The 18,313-nt window shown below is 43.2% G+C and overlaps 1 protein-coding gene across 1 annotated transcript in view; it reads left to right on the forward strand.

Moving 5' to 3' along the window:
• The window catches only part of ADAMTS5 (ADAM metallopeptidase with thrombospondin type 1 motif 5), a 48,753-nt gene that overhangs the window by 6,461 nt on the left and 23,979 nt on the right, over positions 1 to 18,313 (forward strand). The window contains exon 2 of the mRNA XM_073362993.2: positions 8,276 to 8,408. Within this exon, the coding sequence (XP_073219094.1) occupies positions 8,276 to 8,408 (133 nt within the window). The remainder of the gene's footprint in view (positions 1 to 8,275; positions 8,409 to 18,313) is intronic.

Genomic DNA, 18,313 nt, shown 5'->3' on the forward strand with positions numbered 1-18,313 from the left:
TCTGATTCCCACTTGGAAGATATTAGTAAGACCCAGATCTGTGAGTGGAGGGGGCACAAGAGAGACAAACACTTTCCTGAGCAGCAGTGGAAGGCTGCAACAGGGCAGGAAGGCCCTGTGGTCCCCCCTGAGGCTAAGGTATGGCCTTGAGCTCCGTGGGTGGCAGAGGAACTGCAGTACCAGTCCAGTTCAGGACTATCACTTTTGTTTCTTGTCACTATTTTTTGCCTTTGTGGGGCGGAGGAATAGAAGAGCTTGTGCTGAAAGCTAAAACAGAGTTAGGTATGGCTGATTGTTACAGCCCCCACCCATCTCAGGAGGTCCCTGACCACCAAACCACCCTCCCCCCAAAACCTGATTGATTCTATGAGCCCCTGCTCCAGGTCGCAACCCTACTCACTCAGATTTGACCAGTCATGACGGAGTGGTGGCCGGGGCAAACCTGTGTGAGTGGTGCTGTGAACTGGCGCTTGGGCCCTCCACTTCTCCCACAACCAGCAAACCAAACAGAGGTTTTGCTGCATGCCCCCTCCAGCCCCAAAAATTTGACCATTCCCTGCCCCCAGTTGAGACGTTCTCTTCAAGGGGATAGCATTGTTAAGAGCGTATTGTTAAGAGTTTATAGGTGGGAAGCGGCACAGTGAAGTTTTGCCTACGGTGGCAATTGTCTTCTATATCACATGCTCTGTGTAGTTTAAGGATGGGGTAATTTCCATAATGCACAGGGTCCCAAAATTATTTAATCCAGGCCTGTGTACAATTCCCCCAACCTGTATCATTCATGACCTAAGCTAAACTTGAATGCAAGCTCCCAGAGGAGAACTACTGAAAACATCTGGACAAAATCCCGTTCTCTTTCTTTCCTTTCATTCCACCCTGAATCATATGAAAACTAAAATAGATACTTCTCACAACAAATACAGGCAACCAGAACATGAAAAAGTCTTTCATAAGTACTGCTCAGCATAGTCAGTGATAGTACCGTCATGCCTGGCTCTAACAAAAAAGTTCACATTAGAGCCAGAGGCCACAGTCCTGCCCTTTTCCACATAGCAATTATATGGGTCCTGCTTATGTGATTTAGTTTAACTATCAAGCTGACAGTGCTGTTAAAATTTAACAGCAAGCATTGGATTATCTCAGCTCAATGGATGATAATTTCACTGAGTGGAGAACGTGCTTTCTTTGGCTCTCATTATTTCTTTTTATTTTACCATCTCATCCAAATTATTATCCTTTGTTAGTAAGCCAGAGGTCACTCTGTCATTGTGCCAATTGCCAGCAGTATCTCTACATAGGTTTTTGATGTTTAATGTCCAGTGTAACTGATCCTTATTACACTAAACAATTACAACATTTGCTGTCATTCTTACTTGCAGAGCAGTTCCATTGACCTTATATAAATATCATATGTTTTGTGTAGGAAATGTCATTGGGGAAAATAATATGTGGTAATTTTGTGCATGTAAGTAGATGTGAGCAAACCATTGCAATATTTCACAATATTTGTATTGACTTCCTCCCCCCAAAAAGCTAGGCCTAATGCATTTATGCACAGACTTCTAATTGTCTGCCAGATTACCAATTTGGTAGCCCAAGGCACTTTTTTTCTGGCATGTCCAGAAACCTCTTTCAAATGCTTTTAGACAGCTTTTACAGTTCTAACATGCAAAAGATGTTACACGATGAAGAATTAAGTGTGTTTGAAGAGCAAGGTTTATGAATGGAAGAAATGTGGGGAAAAGTTAAACTTCTTGCTCAAAGTATATCTAGCTAGAGCTTAAGGCACTATTTAATGTCAGGGTTCAAAATTTGCATCTGTTACAGATCAGTTTATTCCAGTTCTCAGACATACAACTAGAATTAAAGATTTTCAAGCAAAATTAGTTTCCAGTGTCAGTAGGGACACTTCACACTTGTCTTCATTCACAACAATGCCACATGGAGGTGGCAAAAGACCAGACTTCCTTGATGCACTTCAAGAATGCTGAGAAAACTTGGCCTTTAATGAGCTGTCTAATTAACTATTGATCTTTCGATGCACAGCTCATTTTTCCTAAATCATTTCTTTGCCAAGCCTTTAGGATTACCATCTATTGTCTCCTGTACAGTGAATGCGTTTCCTATTGATACATCATTTTGAAACTACTGCAATCTAGATCAAAGGGCAGACTGAATTCTTTCTTTAGAAACAGCAAGAAATGTTTATTTTTGAAAGTTTCCACCACTATTTGGAGATAATTAAGTGAGATAAAGGTCAGATGAAATTAGACAGATATGAATGGGTATCTAACTCTTTAAATGAAAACCACACATTATGTGGAAATAATGCTTGGAAACTAACTAAAAGCATTATATGGGCCCATGCTTGCTTAGTGCTTTTGATGCAGTTTGAAAAATTGAGCAAGCCTGCAGATTTATTAGGTTACATCATTACATCAGGGCCTGATTTTAAGCAAGTATACTCTTCAGGTGCAATAAAAACCTCCAATATACTCCCAGCAACTTTACTTTAGGAGCATCTAAGGTTGCATCTGACACCTCCAAGGGAAGCTAAGAATGTTATTGATACTTACAACTAACCATCAATAGTCAGTGGGACCACTGACATGTGTACATCAGGACAAAATCTGTCCTAAAAGTTTCAATCTGCAGAAGTATAAACAGGCTAGGTTTTTAATAATATACATTCAAGTCTTTGCTATTGAAAAAGACCAAGCAACTAGGGAATGGGTAGCGAGTTGAGGTAAATAGTATGAAGCAATGTAATTGCAGAACAGTTGTCTCAGAATTATCACTTGGTAGGATTAAAAAATGCATAGTGTACATATACAGAACCACAGTAAAATGAGTTACATAGGTCAAGTCTGAGCAGCCATGGAGATGCAGGGGAAAAGAAACGTAATTGAGATCATGAGCTGAGAACAGCATGGAAATGCGTGTCTAAAAGTCTGCCTAATTAAATGTTGGTAATGATAGCATTAACTTAAGTAAAAAAAAATGCATCTATGCACAGTTACCCAGGATTGAAAAACAGGATAAACCGCTGCTGGCAGTATGTAAATCTGAATCTCCAAAACCCAGCCAATTCAAGTTTGACTCTAGTTACAGCCATTGTTAAAGAGCAACCCACAGCCACACTCTTCCAATAATCGCTCTACACCACGAAGCTAATACCAGACAGCAATTCCAATTCCCACACCACAGGTCCTCTTTTAACCCCCCACCCCATCCCCAACACACACACCTCTCGTGCCCAACTCTCTACCAGAATTAATAGACTGAGCCTGCAGTGTACACCCACCCTTCTTCCACATTGCCTGGCACCTACTGCATCACAGGAATGGACGCTTAGATGACCCAAATGACCAAAGTTTTTACCACCACCAAATACTGGATCCATGGGTCTGCTCTCTACATCCACAATTTCTGTTGTTCCCTTCATCCTTCTTTTTTTTCCTGTATAGGGGTTTATGGTCACATGTTTCATTCCCTCCCTAAGAGGGAACACACACCCCTTCCTAATAGCATGACACCTTAGGAACATCATGGCTTGAAAGTTATGGCATTCAGAGTAATTGATCTCCTCCCTTGGGATTTTCCGGTTGTGACGACTAACTAATGCAGCTCATCTGGGATTCAAATCGCCTTATGTGAAATTCTGTAAAAACAGGAAAAAAGGTTAAAGAAAATATAGGGGACATCTTTCCAGCCTGTTTTAATTTGGCTAAATTCAAATGTTACAAAGATGAGCACGGTAGTGACATTTGTTGGTGAGCTGGGTATAGGTTTGACTTTGGCATGTACAGCCCTTTGGTCAACTATTGGAACTGAGAATAAATACACTTTTTGGGTGGTGTTGCAAAATTTCTGAAACCCTGTCTGTTGTGTGGTGACACACAGCATGCAGTCTGATGTGATGTCAGCAACATGTCCATATTAACAAAGCATTGCTGAATACAGATGCCCTGGCATGTTGAAAGCCACATGTATATATGTAAAAAGAAAAGGAGGACTTGTGGCACCTTAGAGACTAACAAATTTGTTAGTCTCTAAGGTGCCACAAGTCCTCCTTTTCTTTTTGCGAATACAGACTAACATGGCTGCTACTCTGAAACATGTATATATGTGAGACAAAAAGTAGGTGAGGTAATATCTTTTATTGGACCAACTTCTGTATATGTAGCAGTCTTGACATTAATAGAAGTGGCAGGATGAAATCCCCATGCACCACTTTGGAAATTTTAGAGTAATATGTATGTTCAGGCTTGACAGAAGTGGTGCATTTTAAATGGAGATTTGAAGGAAGGAAGAAAGGAATAGAATCTGAATTATTTTAGAGAAAAAAGGTACCAAGCAGAGATATTTCTTTGACAGATCCATTTGAAAATATAGTTGTCTTCAAATGGCACTTTCATTCAACCATGCTGAAGTGGTAGATGGACTATGGAATAGGCATATTTTGGTATTTTCCCTTTAAGCCATCTGACCATCTGTCTGTTAATTGCATTTTGCACATTACAGTGTGCTAAACTTTCTGACGATTTAGCAGTCCATACTACATATATGCAAAATACATAAGGGCCTGATCCAAAGCCCATTGACATTTCAATGAGAGTCTTTCTGTTGACCTTTACATCAGGCCAAATATGTATATGCATGTCCACGCAATGTAACATTAATGCAACCATCTGAAAGCAAAAGCATTGGGAAAGGTAATATTGTTGTTAATTTTGTTGTCTCTTTCACCAACAGAATTTGGTCCACTAAAAGATATGACTCACCTACCTTGTTTCTCTAATAGCCTAGGACCAAAATAGAATCATAGAATCATAGAATATCAGGGTTGGAAGGGACCTCAGGAGGTCATCTAGTCCAACCCACTGCTCAAAGCAGGACCAATCCCCAATTAAATCATCCCAGCCAGGGCTTTGTCAAGCCTGACCTTAAAAACTTCTAAGGAAGGAGATTCTACCATCTCCCTAGGTAACTCATTCCAGTGTTTCACCACCCTCCTAGTGAAAAAGTTTTTCCTAATATCCAACCTAAACCTCCCCCGCTGCAACTTGAGACCATTACTCCTTGTCCTGTCCTCTTCTACCACTGAGAATAGTCTAGAACCATCCTCTCTGGAACCACCTCTCAGGTAGTTGAAAGCAGCTATCAAATCCCCCCTCATTTTTCTCTTCTGCAGACTAAACAATCCCAGCTCCCTCAGCCTCTCCTCATAACTCATGTGTTCCAGTCCCCTAATCATTTTTGTTGCCCTTCGCTGGACTCTCTCCAATTTATCCACATCCTTCTTGTAGTGTGGGGCCCAAAACTGGACACAGTACTCCAGATGAGGCCTCACCAATGTCGAATAGAGGGGGACGATCACGTCCCTCGATCTGCTCGCTATGCCCCTACTTATACATCCCCAAATGCCATTGGCCTTCTTGGCAACAAGGGCACACTGCTGACTCATATCCAGCTTCTCGTCCACTGTCACCCCTAGGTCCTTTTCCGCAGAACTGCTGCCTAGCCATTCGGTCCCTAGTCAGTAGCTGTGCATTGGGTTCTTCCGTCCTAAGTGCAGGACCCTGCACTTATCCTTATTGAATCCTCATCAGATTTCTTTTGGCCCAATCCTCCAATTTGTCTAGGTCCCTCTGTATCCTATCCCTGCCCTCCAGCGTATCTACCACTCCTCCCAGTTTAGTATCATCCGCAAATTTGCTGAGAGTGCAATCCACACCATCCTCCAGATCATTTATGAAGATATTGAACAAAACCGGCTCCAGGACCGACCCCTTGAACCGGCTGCCAACTAGACATGGAGCCATTGATCACTACCCGTTGAGCCCGACAATCTAGCCAACTTTCTACCCACCTTATAGTGCATTCATCCAGCCCATACTTCTTTAACTTGCTGACAAGAATACTGTGGGAGACCGTGTCAAAAGCTTTGCTAAAGTCAAGAAACAATACATCCACTGCTTTCCCTTCATCCACAGAACCAGTAATCTCATCATAGAAGGCGATTAGATTAGTCAGGCATGACCTTCCCTTGGTGAATCCATGCTGACTGTTCCTGATCACTTTCCTCTCATGCAAGTGCTTCAGGATTGATTCTTTGAGGACCTGCTCCATGATTTTTCCAGGGACTGAGGTGAGGCTGACTGGCCTGTAGTTCCCAGGATCCTCCTTCTTCCCTTTTTTAAAGATTGGCACTACATTAGCCTTTTTCCAGTCATCTGGGACTTCCCCCGTTCGCCACGAGTTTTCAAAGATAATGGCCAATGGCTCTGCAATCACAGCTGGCAATTCCTTCAGCACTCTCGGATGCAACTTGTCCGGCCCCATGGACTTGTGCACGTCCAGCTTTTCTAAATAGTCCCTAACCACCTCTTTCTCCACAGAGGGCTGGCCATCTATTCCCCATGTTGTGATGCCCAGCGCAGCAGTCTGGGAGCTGACCTTGTTAGTGAAAACAGAGGCAAAAAAAGCATTGAGTACATTAGCTTTTTCCACATCCTCTGTCACTAGGTTGCCTCCCTCATTCATTAAGGGGCCCACACTTCCCTTGGCTTTCTTCTTGTTGCCAACATACCTGAAGAAACCCTTCTTGTTACTCTTGACATCTCTCGCTAGCTGCAGCTCCAGGTGCGATTTGGCCCTCCTGATTTCATTCCTACATGCCCGAGCAATATTTTTATACTCTTCCCTGGTCATTTGTCCAACCTTCCACTTCTTCTAAGCTTCTTTTTTATGTTTAAGATCCGCTAGGATTTCACCGTTAAGCCAAGCTGGTCGCCTGCCATATTTACTATTCTTTAGACACATCGGGATGGTTTGTCCCTGTAACCTCAACAGGGATTCCTTGAAATACAGCCAGCTCTCCTGGACTCCTTTCCCCTTCATGTTAGTCCCCCAGGGGATCCTACCCATCCGTTCCCTGAGGGAGTCGAAGTCTGCTTTCCTGAAGTCCAGGGTCCGTATCCTGCTGCTTACCTTTCTTCCCTGTGTCAGGATCCTGAACTCAACCAACTCATGGTCACTGCCTCCCAGATTCCCATCCACTTTTGCTTCCCCCACTAATTCTTCCCGGTTTGTGAGCAGCAGGTCAAGAAAAGCTCCCCCCCTAGTTGACTCCTCTAGCACTTGCACCAGGAAATTGTCCCCTATGCTTTCCAAAAACTTCCTGGATTGTCTATGCACCGCTGTATTGCTCTCCGAGCAGATATCAGGAAAATTAAAGTCACCCATGAGAACCAGAGCGTGCAAACTAGTAGCTTCTGCGAGCTGCTGGAAGAAAGCCTCATCCACCTCATCCCCCTGGTCCGGTGGTCTATAGCAGACTCCCACCACTACATGGCTCCAACCACACTGCATACAGCATAGTTTTTCGACAATCTAAAGGACAGCAAGAAAGGCAAAATGGTTCAATGGTCAGGGCACTAGTCTAGTACTTGGGAGATCTGGGATTCAATTCTCTCCTCTGCCACAGACTTCCTGTGTGACCTTGCGCAAGTCATTGAGTTTCTCTGTGCTTCAGCTCCCCATCCATAAAATGGAGATAATAGCACTGCCCTTCCTCCCAAGGATGTTATGAGGATAAATCAGTTAACGCCTGTGAAGTGCTTTGAGATCTACTGATGAAAAATATAGGTATTATTAATTATAAGTGCCATTTAGGAATGCATAGTTTTGTGGTTACAACAGGAGACTGCGAGTCAAGAAATCTGTTTTCATACCCAGCTCTCTCTAAGTGACCTTGAAAAAAATCACTTACAATTCAGTTCCCTCATCTGTAAAATGGCGATTAATAATACATCCTTGGCCCACGCTGCTTCCCGCAGCCCCCATGGGCCTGGAGCGGCGAACCGCGGCCAGTGGGAGCTGCGATCAGCCAAACCTGCGGATGCGGCAGATAAACAAACTGGCCCAGCCCACCAGGGGGCTTACCCTGATGGGCCACGTGCCAAAGTTTGCCGATCCCTGGCCTAGCACAATTGGACTCTGATGTCAGTGGGAGCCTCTAGGCACCATAGTAATTAATTACGAGTCTTATCCAACTCCCCTCAAAGTCAATGAAAAGTCTCCCATTGACTTTCATGGGGGTGGGATTGGGCCATCATGCTTTTAAAGTGCATTGAGATCCTTAATAGATGACCGTCCAAAGTACTAGTAGTATTATCCGGGTCCAGCTGTTTGCAAAGGGCCGGTGACTCTACTTGTTGTTACCTGTGGGTATAAACATTTATCTTAATGACTTTTTTCTCTTTCTTGGCAGGATTTATGTGGGCATCATTCATGTGATACTCTGGGAATGGCAGACGTTGGGACCATATGCTCTCCTGAACGCAGCTGTGCAGTGATTGAAGATGACGGCCTCCATGCAGCTTTTACAGTGGCTCACGAAATTGGTATGCAGTGCCTTTTCTGTTCCCTTGCCAAATCAAACACTTGTAACAGCTGCATTAGTAACCAAAATACTTCACAATTAATTCCAGATTTCCCCTGGTTCAGATGTACACTTGGGGATTAAAGCTGTATACATATGCACTTTGGGGTTAACTAATAAGAGATCAGAAGGCAAGTGAAGGCGCACAGTAGGTGTTTCCTTTCTGACAATGTCAGTTTAAATCAGTAGTTGAAGTGAAAATTCAAGGACTGCTACTGTCCAAAAATGTCAGTACATGTCCCTTATGAGAAAATATTAGCCTGGTCTATTATGGTTTATATGCATCTAGTATACATACTGTGGGAAGTAACTTACACTGCAGAATCACTTACTGGACCTTTCAGGAGCAATCGTTATGAACATTCAGTCAGTATGTTTTTTTATTGTCTGCTGAGTGGGCTGAAATCAGCTTTCATGGAATGGGAAAATGCTGATATTATTTTCACCCTATTAACATTCCAATTTTATGGTGAAATGCAATATTAAAATCAGTTCTAAAATAGCTGAAAATAGTATTTAGGTGCCAGAGACTTAGTCTCAAAAATCACTCAACCATGTGTCAGCTGATGCTCAGCAGGCAATAATTTACACTAAAAATCCACTCTGTGGCCTTCAGAAGGTGACATTTAAGACTGCATTAATGATGGAGGAGGGGTTGCATACCAGTAAATTACATCTGGTATCATATATTCCTCGAGACAGATTGCTGACACCTTCGTCAGTTTTAATTTACCAGTAGATCCCACACTATGTTTCAGATCTTCACTTTCCTCAATCATTCATACTATCATAATTGCTGGAGATTTGTTTGTATAAAAACTATTAGCTCTGTAGCGTGAACGGTAATGGAAATGGAAAACAATTTTTTTAACATTCTTGGAAGGAAATAACAAGGCAAGAGACTTTCAGGCAGTGCCAACTTCTGAATTGCCTTGTACCTCATGCCAAACCAAAGTAAAGTTTGTTTGGGGAGTATCATTGCACTAGTTCAGTTTTCAAATAGCTAGCAGGTAGGGGGAAAGAGTCCTGTGTCTAATATCCCTAGAATGGCAATCAGAAGTCACTTGGGCTTTACTCATGGTTTTCATGTTAGTGGCTCTAGCCTCTCCACCAGACACCCTCAAATAATAAGGAGAAACTAACCTGGCACTCTTGCAGTGACACAGTCGAATGAAACTACAGATGGCTTGAGCTAAATCATTTGCTGTAGGAAAACCTATAAAATGGTGTCAGAGTGGATCCTGATCCTGAAAGTTCTTAAACAGGGGGGCTGGAATCATAATAGGAGATAAAGCCCTTCTAAGTCACAAATTCAAAGCATTGGTAGATAGGTGCCACTATATGATAGTTATTCATTGACCCTATAGGAATTGTGTTTGCTTAGTTCATTTCCCAGCAAGAAGAGTCCACATCACAAAACCCACCTTCAGAACTGGAGCTGACTGATTCCCTCCTTGACACCCTTAGCAGAATTGCTAAGGAATTAAGGAGCATATAGACTGAATTATCCTCTGACTTCTAGAGATGGCACCTCCAGCTAAAGGTTAATGCATACTGGCAGAGAATGCTGTGGAAGCTTGCACTGCTGCCACTCATACTAGATCTGTTCTGTGGATACTTTTCACCAGTAATAAATTCATAGAATACTTTTAAATATCTTATACATTAAAGAGAAGAGAGAAGATGAATGAGTAAGATGATACCTTTGAACTCAATTAGAAGAAAATATAAACATGCTTGAATTATTTTTAGTAATTTGGAAGCAGATTTTTCTTTGAAAAAAATCCCACCACTTTCTTACCTAGAGGTTTACCGTGAACCTGTAAAAGCTATAATTTTAAATATAAAAAAGGCAGGGATTGAAACTAGTGGATAAATAAGTACCCCACTGCACACAAGAACTCTAGTTCTAAGTTGTTTAAACTAATAGCCAGGTTTTCCTCACCATAAGATTTTAATAAGGAGGGGGTGTCCAGTCACAGATTGGTCTTTGTGTGTGTTTGTTACCCAAAGTGTGAGATGCTGGGAAGTGTGTGTGTGTGAGAGACCCAAAGTGGGAGACACTGGCAAAAAACACACTAACATTGCTTAGTCTGGTACTTAGATGACAGTAAAGGTCAAGAAAAATAAAAGTGTGGTGGGACTACCCTGTAGTTAAACTCTTTGGGAAAAACCCTGATGTGTCTAAGCTGAAGGCCGAATTCCTTCCTACCATACTGGAGTCTTACAGTTCCCTTTTTTTGCAGGAAGGGAGTGGGTTTAATTTTACAATAACTTAGTTATTCAGTGGAATTCACCTAGCAGGGCAGAAAACACCCTCAGGACAGGGGTATTCTAAGTATTCCAAAGCTAGCTGGTCTTTTCTATTAGCAGGATTGGTTAAGCAAGCCAGCTAAGAAGCAAATCAGAATAATTGTCTGCAGTTCTTTAAGGGACTTATGATGTGTTATAACATGAGAACCCAAATGTGGTAACTAATTAATCTGACCCTGTGAATTGTTGTACACCCTTACTTTGACCTGAATTCAGTGGGATTTGAAGGCACCTACCACCTCATAGACGGCGCTGGACTTTTTGCAGGATTGTGTCCTTTCTTAGGAAGATCAATAAAATAAATGGAAATAAGGATCAAATCCACAGCTGTGTGCATCCCAAGTACACAGTCTGGGGCTGGGTAAATGCATAGGGGGCCAGAAGGGGACTCTTCTGTCTGCTACAGCATGGAACCTCAGTGGTTCTGCTACCAGCAGGACTTTCACACCCACATACATCGGGTTTGGATTTACCCCTAAAAGAGAAAATATGTGAATTTTTCACAGTGGTTTTTGAAAGACAGAATGTGAATGACTAGCAATGACAGGTGGAATCAACAGAGGTCTATGAACATGAAAGCAAAAACAAACTGGTGGAGTCTTGAAATAACATTCATAGAACACTGGTTAGCAGACAGTAAGTTAGACTTGGAGAAGGTTTCATAGCAGGGGACTCAGAAAAGTTGGGCTTCAATTTTCTCCTACTTATGCTGGTGTAAAACAGGAATAATTTAACAGAGCCCAGTGAAGTTAGACTCACATAAAACAGGCATATGGTGAAGGAGAATCAGATACAACATTCTTCATGCTAAGGATGATGCATCAAAAACAGTATTTATGGAAGAGACCTCCATACCTTTGAAGGTAATAATCCAGTTTCTGCCACAAGCAAAAGCAAGCAGCAGGTATGGGCTATACTTTTAAAACATAACCTGTAAAGATGTTCAATCATTTGTGGTGAATACATATGTACTGATTTTCCTGTATTAAAATATGCATTGGACATGTAATTGGCATGGTACTATTCATGTGGTTGATAACATTAGGAACTGAAGAGATAGGTTAATTATAACCGTAAACCCACAGGTTGCATACTAATATGAAACAAGTGGACATCACAGGTGTATTGGAAAATATGAGGCCAAAGGTCTAATGCCTTGAACAACATCCTCCCCGGGGTGTTCTCGTCCATCCTCCCCGTGGAAGGAAAAGGCCTAGGTAGGGAGCGTCGAATCGTGGAAGTCAACGAATGGCTACGCAGGTGGTGTCGGAGAGAAGGCTTTGGTTTTCTTTGACCATGGGATGGTGTTCCATGAAGGAGGAGTGCTGGGCAGAGACGGGCTCCATCTTACGAAGAGAGGGAAGAGCATCTTTGCCAGCAGGCTGGCTAACCTAGTGAGGAGGGCTTTAAACTAGGTTCACCGGGGGAAGGAGACCAAAGCCCTGAGGTAAGTGGGAAAGCGGGATACCGGGAGGAAGCACAGGCAGGAATGTCTGTGAGGGGAGGGCTCCTGCCTCATACTGGCAATGAGGGGCGATCAACAGGTTATCTCAAGTGCTTATATACAAATGCACAAAGCCTTGGAAACAAGCAGGGAGAACTGGAGGTCCTGGTGATGTCAAGGAACTATGACGTGATCGGAATAACAGAGACTTGGTGGGATAACTCACATGACTGGAGTACTGTCATGGATGGTTATAAACTGTTCAGGAAGGACAGGCAGGGCAGAAAAGGTGGGGGAGTAGCACTGTATGTAAGGGAGCAGTATGACTGCTCAGAGCTCCGGTACGAAACTGCAGAAAAACCTGAGTGTCTCTGGATTAAGTTTAGAAGTGTGTGCAACAAGAGTGATGTAGTGGTGGGAGTCTGCTATAGACCACCGGACCAGGGGGATGAGGTGGATGAGGCTTTCTTCCAGCAGCTCACGGAAGCTACTAGATCGCATGCCCTGATTCTCATGGGTGACTTTAATTTTCCTGATATCTGCTGGGAGAGCAATACAGCGGTGCATAGACAATCCAGGAAGTTTTTGGAAAGCGTAGGGGACAATCTCCTGGCGCAAGTGCTAGAGGAGCCAACTGGGGGGGGCGCTTTTCTTGACCTGCTGCTCACAAACCGGGTAGAATTAGTGGGGGAAGCAAAAGTGGATGGGAATCTGGGAGGCAGTGACCATGAGTTGGTTGAGTTCAGGATCCTGACGCAGGGAAGAAAGGTAAGCAGCAGGATACGGACCCTGGACTTCAGGAAAGCAGACTTCGACTCCCTCAGGGAACGGATGGCCAGGATCCCCTGGGGGACTAACTTGAAGGGGAAAGGAGTCCAGGAGAGCTGGCTGTATTTCAAGGAATCCCTGTTGAGGTTACAGGGACAAACCATCCTGATGAGTCGAAAGAATAGTAAATATGGCAGGCGACCAGCTTGGCTTAATGGTGAAATCCTAGCGGATCTTAAACATAAAAAAGAAGCTTACAAGAAGTGGAAGGTTGGACATATGACCAGGGAAGAGTATAAAAATATTGCTCGGGCATGTAGGAATGTTATCAGGAGGGCCAAATCGCACCTGGAGCTGCAGCTAGCGAGAGATGTCAAGAGTAACAAGAAGGGTTTCTTCAGGTATGTTGGCAACAAGAAGAAAGCCAAGGAATGTGTGGGCCCCTTACTGAATGAGAGAGGCAACCTAGTGACAGAGGATGTGGAAAAAGCTAATGTACTCAATGCTTTTTTTGCCTCTGTTTTCACTAACAAGGTCAGCTCCCAGACTGCTGCGCTGGGCATCACAAAATGCGGAAGAGATGGCCAGCCCTCTGTGGAGATAGAGGCGGTTAGGGACTATTTAGAAAAGCTGGACGTGCACAAGTCCATGGGGCCGGACGAGTTGCATCCGAGAGTGCTGAAGGAATTGGCGGCTGTGATTGCAGAGCCACTGGCCATTATCTTTGAAAACTCGTGGCGAACCGGGGAAGTCCCGGATGACTGGAAAAAGGCTAATGTAGTGCCAATCTTTAAAAAAGGGAAGAAGGAGGATCCTGGGAACTACAGGCCAGTCAGCCTCACCTCAGTCCCTGGAAAAATCATGGAGCAGGTCCTCAAAGAATCAATCCTGAAGCACTTGCATGAGAGGAAAGTGATCAGGAACAGTCAGCATGGATTCACCAAGGGAAGGTCATGCCTGACTAATCTAATCGCCTTTTATGATGAGATTACTGGTTCTGTGGATGAAGGGAAAGCAGTGGATGTATTGTTTCTTGACTTTAGCAAAGCTTTTGACACGGTCTCCCATAGTATTCTTGTCAGCAAGTTAAGGAAGTATGGGCTGGATGAATGCACTATAAGGTGGGTAGAAAGCTGGCTAGATTGTCGGGCTCAACGGGTAGTGATCAATGGCTCCATGTCTAGTTGGCAGCCGGTATCAAGTGGAGTGCCCCAAGGGTCGGTCCTGGGGCCGGTTTTATTCAATATCTTCATAAATGATCTGGAGGATGGTGTGGATTGCACTCTCAGCAAATTTGCGGATGATACTAAACTGGGAGGAGTGGTAGATACGCTGGAGGGGAGGGATAGGATACAGAAGGACCTAGACCAATTGGAAGATTGGGCCAAAAGGAATCTGATGAGGTTCAATAAGGATAAGTGCAGGGTCCTGCACTTAGGACGGAAGAACCCAATGCACAGCTACAGACTAGGGACCGAATGGCTAGGCAGCAGTTCTGCGGAAAAGGACCTAGGGGTGACAGTGGACGAGAAGCTGGATATGAGTCAGCAGTGTGCCCTTGTTGCCAAGAAGGCCAATGGCATTTTGGGATGTATAAGTAGGGGCATAGCGAGCAGATCGAGGGACGTGATCGTTCCCCTCTATTCGACATTGGTGAGGCCTCATCTGGAGTACTGTGTCCAGTTTTGGGCCCCACACTTCAAGAAGGATGTGGATAAATTGGAGAGAGTCCAGCGAAGGGCAACAAAAATGATTAGGGGACTGGAACACATGAGTTATGAGGAGAGGCTGAGGGAGCTGGGATTGTTTAGCCTGCAGAAGGGAAGAATGAGGGGGGATTTGATAGCTGCTTTCAACTACCTGAAAGGGGGTTCCAAAGAGGATGGCTCTAGACTGTTCTCAATGGTAGCAGATGACAGAACGAGGAGTAATGGTCTCAAGTTGCAGTGGGGGAGGTTTAGATTGGATATTAGGAAAAACTTTTTCACTAAGAGGGTGGTGAAACACTGGAATGCGTTACCTAGGGAGGTGGTAGAATCTCCTTCCTTAGAGGTTTTTAAGGTCAGGCTTGACAAAGCCCTGGCTGGGATGATTTAACTGGGAATTGGTCCTGCTTTGAGCAGGGGGTTGGACTAGATGACCTTCTGGGGTCCCTTCCAACCCTGATATTCTATGATTCTATGAACATGAAAAGGTCACCAGTAGGTTACTCATGCACACCCTGATTTGGATTTATCTTTACCTTTCAGTTTTAAAAATAAAACAGTTCTAGGAGTGGTTATGCAATGTATCCTTCTTCCATGGCAAATAGTTCCTAGTAGAAAAGTGAGCAAAACACGTAGGAAAAGGTTTGTAAATAACTTTTCCCTGTTACTTTGGATCTATTTTATTGGGTTCTGTTTCCTGACAGTTGCAGCTTTTTTGTCCTTCCCCTTAAGGAAGGGTAGTCCAGAGTTTAGGGCTCTAACCTGGAACTTAGAAGACATGAGTTAAATTCCCTGCTCTGCCACAGATTTCCTTTGTCACCTAAAGCAAGTCACTTAGTTTTCCCTGTGCCTCAGTTCCCCCACTTTAGAGTGGGGGTAAAAATACTTGCCACCTCACAGAGGATAAACACATCAAAAATTGTGATGTGCTTAGGCCCCATGGTAGTGGGGACTATAGAAATGTGAGAGAAAGATTTCATTGCTAACGCTGTGGAAGTCCCATCTGTGCCCTGTTGAGGTATGCTGCATGAGCGTGATGTTATTAAAAGGCTCAAGCAGCCAATCAGAATGTGGCTTTTGACATGATGCAGAGTCGCCAGACATCCTTTAATTTTCAGTATTACACTTGTCAATTTAGTAACCACTTGTTGCTATTTATATTACCGCCGCATCTAGAAACCCCAGCTGATTTCAGGACCCCAAAGTGCTAGATTTTTTTCCCACACATAATTGGAGACAGACCCTGCCCCAGTGAGTTTACAGTCTAAAGAAATAAGACTGGCAAAGGCTAGGAGAAAGGACACAGTATTACCCCCATTCCACAATTGGGAAGCTGAGGCAAACAGAGAACCAGTGATCTGCCCAACGTTACAGAGGAACCCTGCGGCAGAGCCAGGAACCCAGTTTACATCACCTGCATCCCAGTCCACTGTCTTCACCGCAAAACAGCATGCAAAACTCCTGTTTACTTCATGGAGAGTTACATGTGCATAGAAACTTACCAGGTGAGGCTCCAACTGAACATTTAATTGTTCTTTATTTCAACTTTGCAGAAGGCAATTTTGGTAAGCAGTGATGGAGGATAACATCAGTCTCTCTGCTAGGAACCTTAACATTCATCTGGCCTTTTGAAAATTGCCTAATTCTCCGTCTGTGATCAAACTGGCACATCACTGCTCTCTGTATCCTCCTGAGTAATGTGGCTCACATATGCTCTTCCCAGTGTTTTATTTTTAGAATGTAACTTGACATTTACAACACTGATCTAATTAAGCTTTTGTTTGTTCATTAATTTCATCCTTTTCCCTAAAAGAAAATGATGAGGAAGTGAGCTGTAGCTCACGAAAGCTTATGCTCTAATAAATTGGTTAGTCTCTAAGGTGCCACAAGTCCTCCTTTTCTTTTTGCGAATACAGACTAACACGGCTGTTACTCTGAATCCTTTTCCCTGTAATTCCTCCTCTCCACTTTCAACAGATAGGTACAGTCATGACATTATGGAGCGGTATGGAAGCTACAATTTGGGAATAACATGTTTCTTACTGAAACTTTTTCTCTGTGTCAACATCCTACGGTATGCGTTAGCACATGCTCCCATTTTGTGAGAACCCAGTTTACAGTTGCAAGTGCAAATACTCTTAACACTGCAGACATGCTTCTGAGCTCAGTATAAAGACAGTGATATTGCAATCCTTACTCAGGAAAAACATACTGAAGTATAGACACAAACCAAAACCCCAGATGCAAAAATGATAAAAGGGTTGAGGGCAGGTTCAGAACCTGGACCCAGCTGTGAATTTGATAGTTGTCTCTTATCTCCATAAAAGGCCAAACCCAGAGCCTGGATCTGAACCTCCCTCACACTGAAATAGGCGTGTTTAAACTCTGCATGCAAACTTTGTGACTATGACCTTTCTCCACAAGACTTTGAAGTCAATGTGAGTTTCGCTTGATATCTGAGCACCGCTTTTACTCACAGGTAAATTATACTATATGACAGATATGTGAGTACGCAGAGAAAGTTGTCATTTTCTTTGTCTATGTCAGTGTTTTAACATTTGTGTTATTTCGTATATGCACAAAATGTAACTAAATTCACAGTAGCTTTTTGTTTTTACTGATGAAGATGTAGCCCTTTGAGTTTAAGGCTGTCAAGATAAAACAGATAAGAAAAAGCCCTAGGCTAGATCGGAACAAATCTTTTGTAGTCCTTCCATCCCAAGGGGATACAGTGCCAAGGGCACAGAATCTCATAGCACGAGAAACAATGGTGAAGGATGTCTAACTTTCATCTTACTCTTCCCACATGAAAGGTAAAGTTTGGGCAAATATCCAGGTGACAATAATTAGTCTGAGTTTCTTTCTAAAACCAAGAGACTACAATTCATCCAAATCTTCTCTGATGGTATCCAGGGGAAGAATCACTTAATACATTCTTTTTGTATCTTCTTTTTCAAGCTTACATTTTAACTTTTGATGCTACCAAAGCATCTGGGTTAAGACCTCAGAAACAAGATGAGCACTCAACACTAAGTCCTGGTGAGAGGTAAGGAATAGGGCAGAGACTTCAGCGATGGTTTCAAAATACAAACAGGCGCTGTACAAAAGGGTTTGTCGTTAATGCCAGGTTAAATGTTTACTAAAAAATCTTGGCTCATCCAGAAATATTTTTATTACATTCCACCTGCTGCACACATGGGGCTTAAAAATAATTCGCCTTTTCCTGAAGCTGGGCCAGTTTGTAATTGGCTGTAGGTGGGAATGGAAGGTGGGATGGCGGAAAGAGGTTGATTTGATTTAGAATACCTGAATCCTCAATTTCTGAACATGCGTAAGCTTTTCTTTCTCTAATGCTTGTTTTTAAGCCTGTTAAGTTCCTTGCTTTATTGAAGGCTGTGAAGTGATTGTGAAGGAGAAGTGAGAGGATCCAAAATCAGAGCAAAATGTTCAGCCAGAGACTTTGGAAGTGACTCAGACACAACAGCCTCACTGCCGAGTTTTGCTGCTGTGGTTAGAGGTTTTCGGGAGTTGTGCTGATCTAGGTAGGAATATACCCTCATACATGATTAGATTAAACAAGGCTGTGTTTTGATAAGCTGCAGTGGATCTTGAAACATCATAAATTAAACCCACAGA

Source organism: Lepidochelys kempii, chromosome 1 (genome assembly GCF_965140285.1).
Source record: "Lepidochelys kempii isolate rLepKem1 chromosome 1, rLepKem1.hap1, whole genome shotgun sequence".
Lineage (NCBI taxonomy): Eukaryota > Metazoa > Chordata > Testudines > Cheloniidae > Lepidochelys > Lepidochelys kempii.